At 35.2% G+C, this 22,252-nt stretch overlaps 1 protein-coding gene across 18 annotated transcripts in view; it reads left to right on the top strand.

Annotated features, from left to right (window-relative positions):
• The window catches only part of RABGAP1L (RAB GTPase activating protein 1 like), a 786,378-nt gene that overhangs the window by 279,076 nt on the left and 485,050 nt on the right, over nt 1-22,252 (top strand). Inside the window, exons 14-15 of one of the 18 annotated variants that reach the window (XR_004181611.1) lie at nt 14,115-14,177; nt 15,291-15,346. The exons of 14 other annotated variants lie outside the window; for them this stretch is intronic. Coding sequence is in view for 2 of the 4 variants with exons in the window: in XM_031662046.1 (XP_031517906.1) it covers nt 9,603-9,662 (60 nt within the window). In the remaining 2 variants the exon portion in view is untranslated. Of the gene's footprint in view, nt 1-9,602; nt 9,965-10,664; nt 11,434-14,114; nt 15,347-22,252 lie in introns of those variants that run through there. 3 more of the 18 variants (XR_004181599.1, XM_031662121.1, XM_031662046.1) reach the window with 3 other exon arrangements.

Genomic DNA, 22,252 nt, shown 5'->3' with positions numbered 1-22,252 from the left:
ATCCATTGAGCATTAGGGTTTTCTAAGATAGCATTTATTTTTGTAAATTGATTTAAACTCAAATTTTGGGTTAAACTCAGATATTTCAAGTGTATTTCTGAAAGCTCATTTCCCAGGAATGGTTATTCATGAACACATCGTTTGAGATTAAAGATATCCAGCTAGCGGATGTTGAGATGAGACAGTCAGGCATGATTCAGAGGTTAACCTACCTCTTACTTTATTACACTAAATACGCTTAAACATTTTATTCTCATTAGGGAAGTAATAATAGGAAGGATTATCCAGGGATGTCTTGTTATTTGTCTTTGCACTTTAATTTTCCTCATTTATTAAAATGGGATTTGAAGTATTTTGTCATGTATCTATTTCTTGGGAGAAACAATGATTAATAAGCTGATTTGCTCCATAGATACCATAAATTATGCGAATTTAAAGATAAACGAAGTTGCCTTAAAGGACCTTTCCTCTTTTCCTCCCTACCCTAGAAGGTAATCATTAGATGTGAAAAAGATACAATTATAAGTAGATAAAAAAGATTTAGATGTGAGAAATCTGCTGGTGTAACATTCTGAGCATAGATAGTACCATGTATGTGCAGGTAGGGCCATTTTGGTGCATAGGAGCATGTATGTGTTACTGAGTCAGTGCTATACTCTGATGTGTAGATTCCAAAAGATGCTCTTTTCCTTGAGCAGAACTTTATTTTAGATTAAGAGAGATATGTAGAAAGTGGTACATCCTGTAACCAAATATATAGATATTGAGGAAAACAAAATGGCTAGAATAGAAAAACCAGTTCCCATTTTATGATTTCTCATAAATGGAAGTTTGATTCAGTGTTAGTCTTGCTCTGTATTTTAAAATATTAATAACTTTTCTTAGTAGTAAAAGTGTTTTTTAAAATATTAACATGATGTAATTAAGTTTTTCCTTCATGACTATTTTGTTTTAATTTTTTACAATGAGCATTGGTAAAATTTCTTTTATAATCAGGAGAATTAATATTTGGTTTAAAAGAATGCTGAAAGCTGGGTGTGGTGGCTCACGCCTGTAATCCCAGCACTTTGGGAGGCCAAGGTGGGCGGATCCCAAGGTCAGGAGATTGAAGCCATCCCTGCCAAAATGGTGAAATCCCATCTCTACTAATACAAAAATTAGTTGGGTGTGGTGACATGCACCTGTAGTCCCAGATACTTGGGAGGTTGAGCCAGGAGAATCACTTGAACGCAGGAGGTGGAGGTTGCAGTGAACTAAGATCGCACCACTGCACTCCAGCCTGGCGACAGAGCGAGATTCCTTCTCGGTCGGGGGTGGGGGAAGAAGAAGAATGCTGAATATTTAAAAAATATTTTAACATTTCATGAAGCAGCTTATGTTGATGCTACAAATAACACTATCCAATAATGTCTCAATATTGTCTTATAAAGATAGGCTATATAGTTTTTCTGAGTTCTGTAATATTTGTTATTTCAGGTAGATTTTTCCGATAAACTTGACAACCTTCTCCTTGCAATAGTAGATGTTCTTGACTTATTTTTGTTTTAATGTAAACAGTTTGAGGTGTTACTTGATGAATCTGAAATGGTTCTCAATCACTGTAGGATTTTCTTTCTTTTTTTTTTTTTTGAGACAGATTCTCGCTCTGTTTCCCAGGCTGGAGTGCAGTGGCGCTATCTCTGCTCCCTGAGAGCTCTGCCTCCCGGGTTCACGCCATTCTCCTGCCTCAGTCTCCCGAGTAGCTGGGACTACAGGCGCCCACCACCACTCCCAGCTAATTTTTTGTATTTTTAGTAGAAACGGGGTTCTACCTTGTTAGCCAGGATGGTCTCGATCTCCTGACCTCGTGATCTGCCCCCCTCGGCCTCCCAAAGTGCTGGGATTGCAGGCATGAGCGACTGCACTAGGCCCACAGTAGGATTTTTAAATGCATCATTGATGGCACCTTTCTGCATTTTTCACATCTTTAAACAACAAAAAGATGGCCCTGCATTAGGAAATAGGCTCTAGCTGGTACGTTACCTGCATTTCCTACATAGGCAGAATTCTCCAAAGAACATATTTATAATTTTTAAGGGTAACTTTTATTCTGCTTTTATGTATGACTTTCTACAAAGGTGAAGAAAATAACAGTAATAAATTTAGCAGGAGTCTGTTATATCTGATAAATATTTAACACGAAAGGCACATATCACCACCTTCATTATGGTAAATGGAGCCAAATTAGTTTTTGAGATTCTAAAATTCTAAGGTTTAAAGTGATAAATATCAGGAAACGTAGTACATAATAATAGAATTCATGAAATGAAAATAATTTGCAAAAATTTGAAAACTTCCAAAAATGATACTTTATACAAAAGAAATACCTATCATTGACTTAAACATTTGACCCCAGTTTTATTTTATTTTCTACTTAAGCAATTGTAAATAAGGTTGATGCCAGTTAAAAAATGGCAAAATATATATTATAAATGCAATTATTTTAATTGCAAGGCACAAACAAGGTACAGAGTTGTACGACCTGTTCTTTAAAATTTTTAAATTTATTTTTGAATAAAATGTGGATTGTAGCAAGATATGTGCAGTAATTTTGTCTGAGATTATATATGACACAAAGAATGTTTTTGTACATACTCTGTGAAGTATAGCTTTAAGACGTTTACTTATGTTATTAATAGAGTTTGAAGTTTAATATAATTATTAGTGGATGGCACATTTTTATACAAATAACCTCTTCACAATTATTCATTTACTTTTTCAGGAATTATACAATTAAAAATGCTAAATTGGTAAGAAATTATTGGAAAATGCTGCAAGTTGAAATTTGGAAATGCTTATAATGCTTTTGAAAATATATAATGCTCTTGACATTATAAACGAGGTGTATTCTAAAAGCTTTTGTGAGTAAACACTATCTCATTTCACATATAGAAATCTGACATAAGATTTTAAGTGACCCTAACAAGATCATGTCGTTTGACAAAGATACTACTGACCACATGTTTTGTGTGACAATAATGTTGCCTGTGATAAAGTTCTTGAATAATGTATTTATAGATGACTGGTAATAGAGTGACCTGATCTTTCTTGAGAAGAAAATGAAGACTTACTTATTTGATATAGAAGAAATTCTGTGTGAAATTTTTTCTTTTAATTCGTGACGCAGGAAAAATTATTTTAAAATTAACTTTATGTTGGAGATGTGATTTTTGATATCATAGAAATTTTTGATATGATGTATTATCAGCCTTGATTGGTGTTTTAATATTTCTTAAAACAGTTTTTTATTTATAGAGGGTAACAAAAAATTTACTTCTCCTTTTGAAAACACAGCAGTCATCTACTGAATATATTGAGATATGTAGAATAAATTGAACAGTGTTTGCTGTGTATTCTAAAAACTATAACCTTAAAGATGAAGACATCATGTACCCTAGAACTTAAAGTATAATAATAAAAGATGAAGACATCAAAATCACATTATATTAATGTACCTACTTTTGGAAAGTACTGATTTCATAGTCATGTATTTTATGTTTTGAATTTTTTTTGTAATAGATTTGCAATGTTGTTGAGTCATTATAGGTTGGATTTTTCTCAAGCATTATGATGGAAAAGATTTTGATTTTTCAGGCTATAGTGCTTTTGTATGTTTGTAATCCAAAATATCAGTCATGGGATCAGTGATTAGTTTGAATTAGTGATATATTAAATAAAGCCTTTTAAATAAATAATTCAGTTTTATTTCAATGAAATAAATGTAGTTACAGAAAAATTAAAGGGACTCAAATTAGGCAAACACAAGATTGCCTTGTAAATGTCCTTAGAGGAAATCTTTAAGTAGTTTCTAGTGTCTGTATCAGTTGAATAAAAATGAGTTCCATTGAGTTATTTGAAAAGTTTATTTTCTTAAATATGTAAAATTTCCATAACAATTTTATAGCTACTTAATTTATGTTACTTATTTAAAGAGTTTGCAGGATGAATCATTGCAAAGTCCAAATTTGGATTTTAATCTGAATTAACCAGATATTTTTGCATTTCAAATCAACAAGTTAGTTGAGTAAATATTTATCGATTATGCTATGTTAAGGGCATACATTGTGGTTCTATAATAGTCTTGGATTCTTAAGAGTAACTCATTGAATTGTGTGAATCCAATAAGCAGGAAGATTAATTTCTAGAATTTGAGGGAGAGATTGCAGAAAAGTCATAGGAACTATGTAATACATTGTAGCATTAGAGGGATTAATGCACTTTACAATATGAATTGGCTTCAATATTTAGCCATGTGTTTGGATGTTATAGTTCTAAAGGATACCACAGGATATTTGAGACGTTATTAAAGTGAAAGGAGAGGAAATGTTCAGTGTTCAGATTAGTACAAAAGTGTTGTGGGGAGAAATACACCATAACTTTGGAATGCAGTGTAAGAAAAAGAAAATATCCTTTATGTGGATTATATCTGATTAGAGTAAAATCATCACTTTAGGTATAAATTATAAGCTGTGAGATTAGGACAGGAATATTAACATGGGCAGAAGTAGCTTGAGGAATTGCACATAGGACATGTTATACCAACTCAGGCATCGTCTTTTTTTTTTTTTTTTTTTTTTTTTTGAGATGGAGTCTTGCTTTGTCACCCAGACTAGAGAGTGATCACCAGTGTCACCCAGGCAGTGGAGTAATCTTGGCTCACTGCAGTATCCACCTCCCGGGTTCAAGTGATTCTCCTGCCTCAGCTTCCCAAGTAGCTGGGACTACAGGTGTGCACCACCACACCCAGCTGATTTTTGTATTTGTAGTAGAGACTGGGTTTCACTATGTTGGCCAGGCTGGTCTCAAACTCCTGAACTCAAGTGATCCACCTGCCCTGGTCTTCAAGTGATGGGACTACAGGTGTGAGCCACCATGCCTGGCTTCAGGCATCTTCTTAGACCACTTTTTCTAGAGTTGTTTTCCTAATATTTGTCTTGTGATTACAAGTGAATGCCACTATATACAGGCTATTATGACAGGCAGGTTTTAACTTCTCTGTCAGTCAAGTTAATCATATTATGTAGGCCTAATATTTCTTGAATAATAGAATCACTCATTCTTTCATTTAAGTATTTATCAGGTTGTTACTGTGTGCAGGGGACTATTCTTAATGCTACGTAAGATAAGGAAATTTCTAAGTAAAACAGATTTTCAGTTCTCCAAGAGCACTTAGACTGCAAGGGGCTATATGGACTTTATATGGATAACTATAGGGCAAGATAGGAGTTGACAAATTATAGTCCACTGACTGTTGTAGATACAATTTTACTGGACCATAGCAGCGCTCATTCATTTATATATTACCTGTGGGTGCTTTTGTGCTACAATGGTAGAGAGTAGTTGTGATGGAGATGTTATGTCCTACAAAGCCTAAATATTTACTGTCTGGCCCTTTACAGAAAAGAATTTGCTGACCCCCTGGTATGAGACATTATAATGCCTTTTGTATGCTACTCGCAATAGAATGTTGTGCTTTTATGTTTGCTAAAGGATCTCATATGAAGGAGTGATTTCAACCTAATTCAGTCAGGCATCAGGAAAATTTCTAGCATATGAGTAAAAACCTAGATATTGATTCCTCCTCTATGATTCCAGTGGTTTGTCAATTGTATATCTGTCTGTAAATGAAACACAGATCTACTTTTTCTAATTAGTTCTTACTATTATATAATTAGTCTCAGGTAAAGTTCTTTGCATATCAAACTTGGTGTCTAGTTTCTTAACTACTAATATAGCATAATCATATTTTACTTTTAAGCATGGAGTCAGCAATAATTAACATTGGATGTAGTCTTCAAACTTCAGAAGCATTTGTTAAACTTCTCATAAATAAATGATAATCTCATAGTCTAAAAGAGTTAATTTACTTATAAGTAAGCATGCCTTTTTTGTAGTACTCTGATAGGCAGTAAAACAAAAAACTACAAAACAGAAGATCTAGCTGTATAAGAGCCAAATTTACATGCAACTCTAAAACATATACGACTTAAGAGAATTTATAATTCAGCACCAATGTGTGACATTTTTAATAGGCTCTTAATAATATATAAGTTAGAAGATAAATGGATATAGTCCTACACTTGGCTAAGATGTATGGCAGTGCTAGGAGTTTTATGTTTTTTGTCATTGTCAACTAATGAATGAAAATACAAAGCAATTTTAAATGAGCCACGATTTATATTTACACAAAATTAAGCCGTTTTAAAAATCTTGATGTTTCAGTTAATCACAGGTATTTGATACATTATTTAATAATATTTGCCTTGGCAGTACTATTGTTTTAAACTATTAATAATCCATTGGGAAGTTTTGGTTTTCTTCAAGTTTAGTAAATCAGTAAGAAAATGAATAAACAATCTTGATGTTTTTCTTGAAAATACAGTTCACTGAGTCTGTTAGAATAAAGGAAACGCTTACACAGTTGTCTGTTGTTGTCTGTGTGGGATTGGTTCCAGGACATCCCAGGGATACCAAAATCCACAGATGCTCAAGTCCCTTTTGTAAAATCGTATACTATAACCTACACACACCCTCCCGTATACTTTAAATTATCTCTGAATTACTTATAATATCTAATACAATGTAAATGCAATATAATTAGTTGTATTATTTAGGGAATAGTGACAAGAAATGTACAAATACATTTCAAGTACATATACAAGTCTGTATATGTTGAACACAGATGCAACCATGCATTTTTTTCCCCTGAATATTTTCAAGCAGTGGTTGGTTGAACCTATGAATATATAGGACTGACTGTATATGCTTTTATGCTTTCAGTACTGTTTAAAGTCATTGAGATAGTAGAGCCATCATTATAACCCATATAGTCAGAGTGAATACCTTAATAATGTTTATTGTATGTTTTCCCAAACAAATGAATAGAATAATTTTATGTAAAATTGTGTATTAAAAGATTGTAGATGGTCAGGTTTCCATTAGTTTGATTTTGAGAGAAATAATTCAGAGAATCATTAGGTCCTTCTGCCTTTTTCAGAACAATCAATGGACTGAAGGGTCTTAAGAGAAGACCTTAAGGATTTCTTATAGAGATAATTTGAGTGACAAAGTATTGTTTCCACTTTTTTATATACCCACCAGCTTGCCCTTCCATAATTGGCACCTTTTAATTTCTGACAATGTTGTAAAAGGATGAGTTATAGCAAATCACTATTAAGTTATCTCAAATGTTTCTAATTCTCATCCCTTCCACATAATTAACTTCCTTTTATTCTTCCTCATTCATTTTAGTTATTTTTATTTTTAATTGTCAAAGAAATATTTGCTCATAAAGGAAATTTAGGGAATGTTTAAAATGATAAAAAAAGACTAAATTACACATAGTTCTCTTACCCAGGTATAATTAGGTATGATGATAATGACAGTTGATTTTGGTTTTCTTTTCTTCCATTTCCCCCCTATGGATTAGGGCTTTTTCTAAAGGATTTTTAAATGTGGGTATTTATAACTTAAATGTTTTTCCATATTATTGCATATTGTTTATGAACATTTTTATAAATTAGGCCTTTCCATATTTAGTATTATTTTCTTAACTTTTAAGGGAGAAATACTGAAGCAAACAGTATGAAGGTATTTTACGATTATTTATATATATTGCCAAATTGGTTTCCCAAAGGAGTGATCCAGTTTATCTTCACACTAATAATGTATCAAACTATGATGATTCATTGCAAACTTGCTAGCAGCAATTCTACATTAATAAATAAATTAAAGGAATTTGATTTTTTACTTATTTCTTCCCAGCCCCTATAGGGAATTTGTTTACTTCTTTGCAATTTTTTTTTCTTCCCTACACAAAACATATAGGTAGGTAGGTAGGTGGGTAGGTAGGTAGGTGGATGGATGGATGGACGGATGGATGAACTAGGATGGATCTGCTGAGCCTCTTTTAAACCAAATTGTCTCAAATTATGTATTCCAGAAGTCTTTAAGCTCAGATAATCTTCTCACTATTGTTATCTCACCATTTACTTTGTGCTGCTGCTGCTTTGTTGTTTAAGGCTGTGCATTATTTTAAGAACACTGAATTCTGTCAATGCTGTTCTCCCATTATTACTGCTATCTTCAGCATTGTCTGTTTCATTGTATCTTGTGTGTGCCACACAGCCATGTAGATAATGGGTTTGAGAAAGGTTTCAAAATTTTTTTCTATTCTTCTGCCTTTGTTGCAGTGATATCTCTACCGGCCTTTCAAGGTAGGGGAGGATATTTTCCTAAGCAGAAAATTTTGAGGCCTGTGTCCTTGGAGAGTTTGTGAACATGAAGATTTCAGTAGTTAAGCACTGACCCCAGGCCTGGTATTGATACTTAGGATTACCCTAACCTGCAGAACCATGGGAATAGTATCTACAGTGGTAGAGCCGTGGTAAGCAAATCAGCTTTCACATTAGAAAAGTCACGCTTGGTGTGGTTGTCTAACAAGCAAGCATGCTTGCAGGTCCGTACTGTTTCTCTTCATTATGTCTTTTACATCTCTCTGGTTCCTCAGAGTGGTTTGTATATAGTGGCTACTGAATTATTTGTTGAGCCGAGTGCAGAGTGCTCTGTATATAGTAAGTCATCTATTTCTTGAGCCGAATTGAATTTCTTAGGGTTAACAGTATTTCTTGGGTCTCTTCCAGTAGTTCTTTCATCTCCAACTCACTTGGGGATGTGGTTGGACTGAAGATTACTTCAAGATTCTTTTCCCCAGTGCTTTGCTGTTACCGACTGGGGAAGCTATGGAAAAGAATATTTTAGGAGAGTGGAATGATGATTTAATATACCTATCTTTTAATATAGCTTCCCACTTTAATTGAATTTTTGCTTCCAAAATGGACATTCAGTGGACTTATAGGCTCTTCTTGAATATGTGTCTTAAAGGGGGGTGAATACACTTTGGGGTGGCTCAGGCTTTTTCCATAATGTTTATTTATATTCAGCTGAAATGAATATATTTTTGGCTTTTTCCCATTGTGATTATATAGGAAGAATGAGAATTTTTGTTTTACCCAAGAACCTTCTATATACCTTAGTAGAACCATTGTTTCTGTCCAGGCTTCTCCTGGTCTTGAACCATTCTCGTAAAATATGGTTTTGAAAGTCATCACCAACTTTTCCCTGAATATGCTCTGATAATACTTCTTTTAATGGTGCTCAGAGCTGAATAAAATGTTACATGCGTGATAGGACTAGTAACAGATGAGAGCGAGACTATCGTTTTCCCTTGGTTTATATAACTATTCTGCGATTTACTCAGGCCAGAAATAAGTTATATATTTTTAGTAGTTACATTTTGTCCTTTAATTTATTGAGTTTATTTTCAGTAAATCCATATGTCTGCTTTACACCTGCTTAATTTATATTCCTTCTCCGTATACATACAATGGTTTTCGTTTTTTAAAACTAATATTACATTGTTATTTCCCTTCAACTTCATCTTGTTAGAGTTGGCTCAGTTTTTCCAGCATTTCTGAAACCTTTGTTCCGTTTCTAATACAGTCATTAAACTTTTGACTTCTGCAAATGTGATGTACTTTTTTTTTTTTCAACTTTTATTGTAGGTTAAGGGGCTACATGTGCAAGTTTATTACTTGGGGAAATGTCAAGACACTGAGCTTTGAGGTAGGAATGATTCCGTCACCCAGGTAGTGAGCATAGTAGCCAATAGGTAGTTTTTCAACCCTCATCCCCTTCCCTCCTCCCTCTAGTGGTCCCCAGTGTCTGTTGTTCCAATCTTTATATTCACGTGTACCTATGTTTAGTTCTCTCTTGTAAGTGAAAGCATGTGATGTTTGGTTTTCTGCTCCTGAGTTAATTTGCTTAGGATAATGGGCCTCTACCTACATCTGAGAACGTGAACAGATGCTTCTCAAAAGAAGACATATGTGTGGCCAGCAAAGATATGAAAAAATGCTCAACATCAGTTATCATTAGAGAAATGCAAATCAAAACCGCAATGAGATACCATCTCACACCAGTCAGAGTGTCTGTTACTAAAAAATAAAAAATAGTAATAATAACAGATGTTGGTGAGGTTGCAGAGAAAAGGGAACACTTATATATTGTTAGTGCTTATTTTATAACATCTAATTTGATATAATCCAGATATTTGGATTTGTCAGATGAGAATTATTTATTTTCTAAGCTTATACTACATATTGGATTATAAATTTTTTAAAGTCCTTCTGTTTACCCGTTAAGCAACCAAAGTATAATTTGATGTATGATTATTTGATAGCATTTACTATGAGAAATGTTACCATTTGTATTCCATAACTACACTTAAAATACGGAAAGATTTTAATACAGATACCTTTAGCGTTTGGGACATATTTTGCAGAAAGGTTTTCAAGAATGCCTTTTAGTGGAGATTTGTAAAATGAAAGATAACAACCTTTGGGGTTTAATGTAGTTCTTCCCAAGGACAAATAAATGAATGGATGACTTTTCAAAATAATCCTTACAGAGTTATAATTTTGTGATGCTCTCCCCATCCTTAATTAATTGTTCTCTTTAATTACTTTCACAGAAAGCCCATCTACTCTCTGGGATTAAACTGTCGTCCTTTTGCCAAGTATTCCAAAATAGAACTCTCAAATCTGGCCTTGTACCTTTTTTTTCAGGAACATGTACTATGCTGCCTTCAATGAGCCTTCGTATTCTGGATTTTTCATAAAAATTGAAACCTGAACAGTTTCAAAGGAAAATCATTATTACCGTTTCTTGTTCCTTGTACTGTTCATCTCTTTTTGTTGTTGCTGTTATTGTTAATGTCATTGGTACCACTGCCTTCTTATATTTCCACTTCATAGCCCTGTCTGTTTAATAAATGTTCATTGAAAAAAAGACTATCCAGATTTTTTCTTCTACCTTAATCACTATTTCATTTAGAATCCAGTTTATACACTTCGTTCTTCACTGTCTTTTAAGATACCTTCTCTGGTTAACCAGATCACTTTTTTTCCCTTCTTCCATAGAAAGATTACCTTATTTTTTTTTGAATCTTTATGTGTAGTTTTATTATATTCTCTATGTACTTTGAATCATAGGAACTTTAGGTTAACTGATAACTTATGGATACAGCCTCCTACCATGGCTAAAATTCCTTTCATAACTATCAAGGTAGCCTCTTCAATTATTATAAAGTTCTGTGACTTAGAAGATACTTCTTAATTATGAGCCCAAAATCTTCCTTTTGATCCTATTGACATAGGATCAAATGTCCACCATATCTCTGTGGAAACACAGAAATAAGTCTCCCTTTATGATGTAGCTCTTATGGCATATGAAAGCTACTGTTATATCTGCCTTCTCTTCTCAGTTTAAACATCTTTATTTCTTTAACACATTGCTAATTCATTCATTCAGCAAATATTTATTGAGCATTTTTTTTTTTGAGGCGGAGTCTGGCTCTGTCACCCAGGCTAGACTGCAATGGCGCGATCTCAGCTCACTGTGACCTCTGCCTCCCGGGTTTGAGCAATTCTTCTGCCTCAGCCTCCAGAGTAGCTGGGACTACAAGTGTGGGCCCCCACGCCTGGCTAATTTTTGTACTTTTAGTAGGTTCTGGGTTTCAACATGTTGGCCAGACCGGTCTCGAACTCCTCACCTCAGGCGATTCACCTGCCTCGGCCTCCCAGAGTGCTGGAATTACAGGCATGAGCCACCATTCCCAGCCTGTTGAGCGTGTTTTATGTGCAAGTCACTGTTTAGGTATTTGGAATATGGTGGACAGGACTGATAAACTCTTTTCTCATAGAGCTTACATCCAAATAGAGATAAAAAGTATTCTAGATTAAGATGTCAGCAAGTAAAAAAAAATAAGATAATTTCAGATTATGATGAATGCCATGAAAAGAATAGAACAAGATATTAGGATAGAGAGGTAATAGAGATGGGAGGCAGCTTGTCCATGAACCTTGATTTACAAATATCTCATCATTTTGGTTGCCTTCCACCACAACATGAATGAACTTAGCACTTTTAACATTCTTATGATGGAAGACTTCTGATCTGCTAATGTCCTCTATGTACATAGGAAAGTATGGAGCTTCTTAGTTACATGGAAGATGAATGAAGCTGTCTGAACTACATCAGTGAGGGAACTATTAAAGAAGGAGACACAAAAATGTAGACCTTTTGCAGTTATTGTTAGATGCATATTCTCTTGCTCAGTGTGCTCTTCTTACAGTGGGATGAGTAGTTGCCATATTTGGACAATGTGCTTCCTTTAGTGCAGCTCCCCACTTCCCTTAGTGCACCTGTTTCAACAACAGGTCACCCTAGCTTTGTAGTGAACTTTTTTAGGTCTAGATTTCACCTGTTTGGAACTTGGAAAATCAGTTTATTGAACATAGTTGCAGGGCTTTGCAGTCATTCCTTACTTACTCAGCACTTTCTTTTACTTTAATGTGATCTTTTCTAATGTTTTTAGTAGATTTGGGAAGCTTACGTTCTCTGTTACCTTTAAAGTTAGCAAAAATGATATAAACAGAAGAGTACCTAGGCAGAACTTAGTAAAAAGCTTTCTTCTAAATTGATTTTTCTTTATTTAATTAGCACATTTTGAGTAAGGCCATATGTCTACCTCAAACTCTACCTAAACATGTTAATATCTAGTTCCCATTTTTTCCCTTTTGTTTAAAATATTTTATGAAATGTTTGCTAAAGAGACTGAAGCATAGGTTGGGCATGGTGGCTCACGCCTGTAATCCCAGCACTTTGGGAGGCCGAGGCGGGTGGCTCACTTGAGGTCAGGAGTTTGAGACCAGCCTGGGCAACATGGTGAAACCCCGTCTCTACTAAAAATACAAAAACTAGCCAAGTGTGGTGGCACACCCTTGTAATCCCAGCTACTCAGGAGGCTGAGGTAGGAGAATTGCTTTAACCTGGAAGGCAGAGGCTGCAATGTGCCAAGATCGCACCACTGCACTTTAGCCTGGATGAGAGAGTGAGACTTTGTCTCAAAAAAAAAAAAAAAAGAGAGAGAGAAGCATAATGGTTTAGCCTGCTCTCTAGAGTCAAATTGAAATCTTTTATTCTGTCACTTGTTACCTGTGTAATACTGGGCATGTTACCTAACATCTCTGACCATTGGTTTCCTAGTAATTGTATTGGCTTTATAGGGGTTTGTGAAATAATGATATATAAATTGCCCATCAGTGTCTGGCATATAGAAAAGTCCAATAAATGTCAGCAATAGCAGCTGTAGTCATTGTTGTTCCTGGTCCACAGAAATTAAATATAGTCTATTTTGGGCTTTCTAGATCTAAAAACCCTTTAAATGCATGTGCACACACACAAATATATACACAGCTAGTTTTTTTGCCATTTATTCTTAGGGATGGACACAGTAAAAACATCTTTATTTTTTAAGTCTTATATGCCATCTGTCTAGAGTTTTACTAGATGAAGCATCAATGTTACCGTCTCTGAAATCCATATGTTCTTATTGAAAGCTTAAAATTTCTCTTCTCTCTAGTCATTTATCATCTTTTCAGGGGTCTACAATTTCTCAAAGATTAATACTACCACCAGATCTTCTAGTAGCTTCTTTGATATTTCTTTGTTTGAGCCTAGTTAAAAATAAGACATGGGCATGAGAGGCTGAAAATAAAGTCGAGAATTGCCTGGGTATTTCAGTTAGCCATGATTCTCAGGTCTTTGTTAGACAAAGAGTAAAATTATCTATACCAGGGAAGAGAAATAACATTTCTACTAAATAAATGTAAAAGTAATCACTAATAAATAGTAAATAACAAAGCTACTGTATGACAAGTACTGTAAATATATATTATATATTCATATTATATAATATGTTTAATCCTTTTAGCAACTCCTTTTTATAGGTGAGAAAATTGAGCATCAGTATTTAAATATCTTGGTTATCACACTTTTACTAAGTGGCAGAATCTATAGAATTTGCATCCAGTTTTGTCTGACACCAAACCATGTCCTTTCTACCTAATATATGCTACCTCCCCTACTATTTGGCAGTTAACATTATACTGACATGTATTAAACTGAAACTAATAAACAGAAGCTAATAAAGGATTTTTTTCTTTTGACTCTAGAAGATACTTCTAGAGTCAGAGAATTGATGAGGATCCATGAGTGAACTCAGCAAATTTCCCTCAGTAAGAAAACGTTAGCATTTTTGAAATATTATAAAATCGTGAAATCTTAGGGTTGGAAGAAACCTTCTTGATTATGAGTTTTGTTTCCTGGCCACATGGCAATTATATATGTGGGATTATATTATAAAGAATTAATTTTATTATTGCTGTATCTGTAATATTTTGATTGAGATTTAAGATAAATTGTTGCTTTTGTTTACTTGTTTACCTTATTTACTTCTTTATAACACTTTGTATTTTAAAAGTTTCTTTTATATTGTATAGTCTAATGGTTACACAAATATGATACATGTGAATTAGGATAAACAAATAGAGATTTCAGAATTATTCCACATGTAAGAGGTGCCCTAGTGCTCTAGTTTATAACAGAGGGATTGTTATGGCTTATACTGAAATACTAGAAGAGAGTTTTGCTTGCAAAACGTGTATACAAATAGGCTGATTTCATATTAAACAATTCTTCTTTATTGTAAGAATTCATCCTGATCATTGTTCAATAATGGATTCACATTCTACCTTATTTTTGTGATTGTGCTGGTGTTGTAGTATAAATTATAGTTATTTTCCACTTCAAATTTAAATGTTATTGATGAGGTAAAATTAAGCATTTCACATGACAGTGTGGGCAGATATTTTTGTGTAATATGAAACAGTGAATTTCAAATAGTAGTTAATTTCTTAAACTAATGTTGAGCATAATATCCCTAAAGACAAAAAATTTTAAACCCAGAGAAGAAATCATAGACACTACATCTATATCTACCTCTCTCTCTCTCTCTCTCTCTCTCTCTCTCTCTCTCTCTCCCCCTCCCTCTCTGTCTCTCTGTCTGTCTCTCTGTTAAATCATTCCAGTTTCTTCTGCTTAGAACAGTAAGTTCCACGGGGCAGGGACTTTGTCACATTCCCCACTGTTTCTACCACCTAGTGCAGGATGCCATACATGGTAGATGTTCAGTAAATATTTGGGGGCAGACTGTGTTGGCTTTGCAGATAAGTGTTATACTAAAAATGAGGGAAATGCTTTTGCTTTTGAGTAGATTACCTGATAATCATTTCAGAGTTTTGCTTGAATATTTCTCAGGGTTTATGTTTTTTCCCCCTCTGAATTTCTAGATGCCATTAGCAGAATGTTTTATACAAAAGTTAAGAACAGAATGTTTATATTTGTGGTAAGTATATGCTTATGTGTATTTATGTTCATGTCTTTTTATCTAGTAATAGAAAAATGCAGCTGTTACTGTGTTTTGTCTCTCATCAGTTGCTAAGGGTTAGGTAAGTGTTGCTTTGATTTGTAGTCCCAGATAATAGGTTTAAATCTTTGTGCTTATATATCATTGTATATGAATATATTGCTGATAAGGGAAATTATTTTGGTTATCAAATATCAGAAAGTTTCATATTATTGCCTGTATCTTTCTGGTAACAAGGCCACTACTTTCTATTAAATCAGGTATTTTCTCTGATGTGAATTAATTCTTTAAGCCACTAATCCAACATTTCTCAGAAGTATAAACTGTGGACAGTTTACATCAGATTCACTGGTAGTGCTTATTAAAATTACAGATTTTCAGCAACTATCTTAGTTCCCCTAAATCAGAATATCTAGAATGTGGGTCTCTGAATTTGTGACAAGCTCTGCAGGTGATTTCTGTGTACTCAGAAGTTTGAGAATCATAGTATGAAACTTTCCTGGAAGTGTCTTTGCCCTTGGGAGGGGTTCCATCCTGGAAGCTCTACAGAAAGAATCCCTCGCTATAAGCTCTCTGCCCATTTAAGTTCCAAAATAGTCAGTCTTAAGACACTGATTGTGTCAGTTTGAATTACAACCAAATGTACATTATTTCCAAAAGCTGTTGGACTGGAACAAAACAGGAGCATTAAAATTGCTCACTAGACCAATACTGAAAGCAGACAAAATTGCGCTCAGTTCCAATTCCTGACAACATCCCAGGAAATGTCTCAGCTGCCTTCACTGGGGATTGTCACTGCCAAAAACACTTTACCCCTTTAAAGCCTAGTGAGGAACTAGGCACTCCAGAACTCAGCTAACTGGAGGGGGGAAAAAAAAAAGTTCTACTTTTTTCAGGTCTATAAGAACAGAGCTTTCTCTGGTACTATGAGAATTTCAGCCTAAAAGTTCTTTGTATGTGAGATCTTGACTATATGATCAAATCCTCTCTACAGCCATGACCCATCTTGAATATTTTATCGCTTGCACAGGGTTGCTACTGCATTTGGCAGGGTACCGAATGCATCTCCCCATCTCACAGAATAGATATCATTCCGTGTATTGATCCATTTTTTTCTCACTTCTCTATCATCATCTATAAACTGATTTTGAATTTCAGCATTTAAATCAGGAACCCTTACTTTCCAGCCACGCAAAAGCCAGTTTAGAAAAAATGTAATTTTACATATGTACATTCTATGTAAATTTGTTTGTATCAGAGAGGTGGTAATGCTACCTTTTATATACAAAGATGATGATACTGAATTAAATTTCCAGAAGTAATGATGAGTTTTTATTCATGCATGCATGTTGTAATCTCTGGCCTTCCTTGAATTCAGAGACATTCTAAAATGCAGTGTTTTGGCCTGGCACAGTGGCTCAGGCCTGTAATCCCAGCACTTTGGGAAGCCGAGATGGGTGGATCACCTGAGGTCAGGAGTTTGAGACCATCCTGTCCAATATGGTGAAACCCCGTCTCTACTAAAAGTATAAAAATTAGCTGGATGTGGTGGTAGATGCCTGTAGTCCCAGCTACTTGGGAGGCTGAGGCAGGAGAATAGCTTGAACCTGGGAGACGGAGGTTGCAGTGAGCCAAGATGGCGGCATTGCACTCCAGCCTGAGTGGACAGAGCAAGACTTTGCTGTCTGGGGGAAAAAAAAAAAATCAAAAATAAAACAAAATACAGTGTTTAGTTAGAGAAGAGACCATACCAATTAATTTTTACATAAATTAAATCCATTGCTTGACTGGCATTTTGCCCTAGCCAAATTAGCCTAAGAAGTTGGATTTTGCCTCTGTGTTTGTTTCATTTAATTAGTCAAGAATTAAGAGTACTGACATTATGTATTAAGCTTTTTTGTACCCCCTGGGGTAACTAACTAGCATGGTGGCTTATACATAGCAGGTATTTAGGAAAAAAACCACTTTGATTTATTGATATTGATTATGTTTCAATACGAGGGCAGTTCAGCTACTTTGCATGGATTTCTTTGGGAAGGATTTACTATGATTTCTATTTATATATTCTTGTATGTTTTTGTGTTTGAGTTCAGTCATACTTATCACTTACCCATCTTCTTGCTGAAGCTCCCTTTTGATTGAATGTGGTTATTGCATTGATGGTGTATTAGTTGTTTTGAAGAATTAGTATTTCTTTCTAATTCAAGCCTATGATGTGACTCAGGCTGGTGATACAGTGATAGTATTAAGACAATGTTCATCCCCTTCAACAGGGAAAGTAAAACTATTCAACTTGCTTTTGAATACCCAGTATACCTGTTAGTAATTTATTTAGGAAGGTAATGGTCTCTGCATATATTAGAAATTTTGCCACATTAAACAAAATCTTAGAAAAGTCAATATTTATCAGAATTTAATATTAGGAAATTGTTTTTCAAAGGAATTGAACATATCCAAATCGGAGCTAAATACTGTCACAAATAGCTCTAATTTTTTCATTGTCAAGCAAACCACATTCAGGTGTTAGTTACTGGCTCTGAAGTAGTTGTTCTGTATACTGTAGGTGTTGGAGGCCCCTCCTTGGTGGACTTTGAAATAGTAGAAACTCATAATGATTGCATTCTCTTAGGAATCTTACTTAATCTGGCTGCAGAGTACAGAATTTATTACAGGAGTCAGACCAGATAGGAGACTGTTACGGTGAATGTTTGTGTGTCCCCCTCTCCTGGTGTTCATATATTGAACCTGTAATCCCCAATGTGACTATATTTGAAAACAGGGCCTGTGAGGAGGTGATAAAGGTTAGATGGGGTCATAAGTGTGGGGCCCTAATTGGATAGGGCTGATTCCATTATACGAAGAGGAAGAGACATCAGAGCTCTCTTTCTCTGCAATGTGAAGACACAATGGAGAAGTGTGTAATGCATGTTATGTATAAGCCACCATGCTAGAGAAAGTAGCCGTCTGCAAGCCAGGAAGAGTCCTCACCAGGAACGGAATCAGCCAACACCTTGATCTTGGACTTCCTAGCTTCCAAAACTGTGAGAAATAAATTTCTGTTGTTTAAGACACCCAGCTGTATGTTTTTGTTGCAGCTAGGGCAGACTGAGACTGAGACAGAGAACACTGTCATAATCTAAGCTTGAGGTGGTAAGGGGAGTGGTATCAGGAAAGACGGCAATGAGATGGGTATGGTGGGAAAGGAAAGAAAGTGGTATAAGAGAAGAGTCCATGGGACCTAGTGGCTGACAGCATGTGGGGACAAAGGATGACGTATGTTATCTGTATTTCCCAAAGTGGGGAAAAGTTTTTTTAAGTCTAATTTTGTTGAGAGTTTTGCCTTCCAGGTCCCCAGGTTTGGTGATTTGCTAAGACTAACAGGACTCAGCATATAGTCCTCACTGCTATGTTTATTACAGTGAAAAGACACGAAGCAAAATCAGTAAAGGGAAAAGGTACATGGAGCAAAATCTGGAGGAAACCAGGCACACACTTCCGAATCTTCTCCCAGTTAAGTTGCACAGGATGAGCTTAATTACTCCAGTATCAAGTTGTGAAAGTATGGTAAAGAGTTATGTGCCAGAGAAGCTTGCCTGAGCCTAGGAGTTCAGGGTTTTTATCAAGAGCCCATCACATAGGCACCCTTTGCCTAGAATGTACCAAAATTTCAGACTTTCAGAAGGAGTTTAGCATGAATCACATTGTTTGTACAACAGTTTAGGTACAATAAACCACACTTATCAGGGAATAATGGCAACTCTCCTGAAATTCAAGTTTCCAGATGCCAGCAAAGGGCCAACCTTTCAAGCATTTCATTCTAAGAACAGCAGTCTCAGACCTGCAATGTTAACTGTTTTTTTGCACAGTAATATTTTAAACTAGAAAAGGAACATTAAATATATGTCACTCTGTTTTTCTTAATGAAGTTTATGCATAATAGAAACAAATTTTAACCCTAATTATTGTCTTCAGTTGGCCACACAGAAGGATATTTTTGAGAAGTGTTAGGAAGAGAAAAACAACTCTGAATACAATGAAATGTTGCCATGCCTTTAAAGTCAACCGTGCAACAGAATTTTAGGTTATATTCTCCTATAGAGTAAGAGTTATACACACAGTATCTTTAGTAATAAATACCTGGAGAGCTCAAAGAGGTAAGATGTCTTTGTGAAAGCACCATCTCTTGATGACATAGGATCTCTGTAAACCTTGCTGGTGTGCAGAATTCCTCATATGTCAGGTGCACAATCCCAAAGCTTTCCTACTTTGTACTTCAGGTGCAAAGAGATTTTCAAAGCAGCATCTTATTTTCTTGATTTTGGTATAGCATCTACTTCCCAGAGCACTGGATGAGTCTCAGTTAGAAGTGGGAAGTAGAAATAGCATAGGTTCAGGAGCTTCCAAAAAACAGGATGCCCTGACAGTGTTTTCCTCTCCTATACCACGTATAGTCCTTTCTTTCCTTAGGATGTTACCTTAGAGGTTTCTCTTGCTAGTTAATAGAAAGATAGTTTTGGGGCAGACCACAAGTTCCTAGGTATGGTTTGAGGTAAGCATCATCTGGCACATATAATTACATTATGTTAAACTTTAAAAGTTTTCAAACTTTATTTTAATGCCAACCAAATCTTGTTTAGAATCCACATATGTAAAACATGTAAAAGCTGAGCTGCTGAGCAGGTTGAGCTGAAGCAGGCTGAGGAGTCCTGCAATCATTCACCCCTAAAGCTCCTGCAGAGAATGTTACAAGCTCTTGGAGATTGCTTCTCCTCTCTAACTCCCTTGTAGTAGAGATGAGAAAATGAGTGATCAGGAAATTAATCTCTATCAATTAGTTCTTTCAAGTCCTTACAAACCCTTTTCTAGACCTTCTTTGACTAATCCCATTTTCTCCTGTAGCTGTTCCTGTAACATTTTATATAAACATAGTGCTTATCATTTTGTTTTATACATAAATGTTTGTGTTGTCTCCCTCAGAGTCCCTAACCTCAGTCTATTTTTAAAAATTAATTTTAGATCCTCAGTGCTTAATGTAATCCTAGTATATAGTAGGTAGTTAATAAACACTGCATTAAAATGATTAAATTTATTCAATACTTTCCTTGGAAATTATTCAATTTGTAGCATCATTTTGCATTCTTGAAGTCTTAATTTCGAATGGTTCTCTTGTTAATTTCTGAGATCGTTTATTTCTTCAACTACATTGTCAGCTCTTTTAAAATCTTTATTGCCTACTCCCCAGCATGAAACCCAAATAATAGGAGGATTTTTGTTAACCAAAGAGAATTCCATAGAAAATGGCATGATAACTATAGCTTTACTTCCTTCTCAGTACCTCTCAAAATATTCCTGACGTTGACTAGTAACAGTGCTCTGCTCTTTCTTTTATGAGGCCAGTATGTAAAGAAGCAGTGTCTAAGTGAAATAACACGAATTTGTCTCCAGGATCTACCACTTATTACCTGTTGACCATGGTCATAATATTGAACCTCTCTGATTATTATTATTATTATTATTATTATTATTATTATTATTATTTGAGAGATGGAGTCTTGCTCTGTCGCCAGGCTGGAGTGCAGTGGCGCGATCTTAGCTCACTGCAACCTCCGCCTCCTGGGTTCAAGCAATTCTCCTGCCTCAGCCTCCCGAGTAGCTGGGACTACAGGCGTGCGTCACCACACCCAGCTAATTTTTTTATTTTTAGTAGAGACGGGGTTTCACCATGTTGGCCAGGATGGTCTCAATCTCTTAACCCTGTGATCCACCCACCTCTGCGTCCCAAAGTGCTGGGATTACAGGCGTGAGCCACTGCGCCTGGCCTTCTGATTCTTATTTCTGTCATCTGTAAAGCAGGGAAAGTAGTATCTGCCTTACGATAAGTAAATGAAATAACATATTATGTGTTTTAATGTATGATTATATTAAATGTAATGTATGTTACAATAAATATTTAAATGTCAATAAATATCATTTATTAATAAATATTTAAATAATAGCTGATGTCATATACAAGCAGGTGTGATGAACCTGCTAGCGGTGTTTAAATTTTAACATGAGTAAAGATCACCTTCGGAGCCTGTTCAATTGCAGTTTCAGATTTAGTAGGTCTGAGTTAGGACCTGTAATTCTTCATTTCTGATAAACTCCTAGGTGCTGCTGATGCTGTAGTTTACAGACCACACTTGGTGTAGCAAGCACTGGAGTATTCAAGATTACCATGTTACGTTTTTTTTCTTTTGACATATGTTGAATGATTGGTTGGACTGTCTTTGGCAGTTATTTTGTATCTTCTCAGATATTGTGACTGTTTTTAAGGTAGTTAACAATAATATTTTGGACTCATCCAGTGCTTTGTTTTGAAAACTTCTTTTTTGTTACAATGCCAGGTACACAATATTTTTGAAAATATTTTGTAGCGCTGTATATACTAATATTAGGGGCAAACAATTAAGGCAAACATGATGATCTTATCTACTTTTGTAGGTAAATAGATTTATTGAATTTGAAAGAATGCCAAGCAAGGATTTATGGCATATTAAGGCAGGTCAAGCCAGGAATGGTGGCTGACACATTTAATCCCAGCTCTTTGGGAGGCTGAGGTGGGAAGATGCTTGAGCCCAGGAGTTCAAGGCTGCAGCGAGTTATGATTGTGCTACTGCATTCCAGCCTGAGTGACAGACTGAGACCCCGTGTCTTTAAAAAAAAAAGACACATCAGATCTTTGGCCATTTGCTTACAGGCCAATAATTAAAAGTATAAACCTAAATCCTCAATGTTAGATGAACATTATAACTTATTAGAACATTATATATGTGTAATTAACATTATACCAGTATATAACATTATAACTTATTATTTAGAAAGATTGTAAATCTAAGTTGAAGT

The sequence above is a fragment of the Papio anubis genome, chromosome 1 (assembly GCF_008728515.1).
Source record: "Papio anubis isolate 15944 chromosome 1, Panubis1.0, whole genome shotgun sequence".
Lineage (NCBI taxonomy): Eukaryota > Metazoa > Chordata > Mammalia > Primates > Cercopithecidae > Papio > Papio anubis.
Note: the sequence above shows the minus strand (reverse complement) of the source record. Positions and strands in the feature narration are given on the sequence as shown.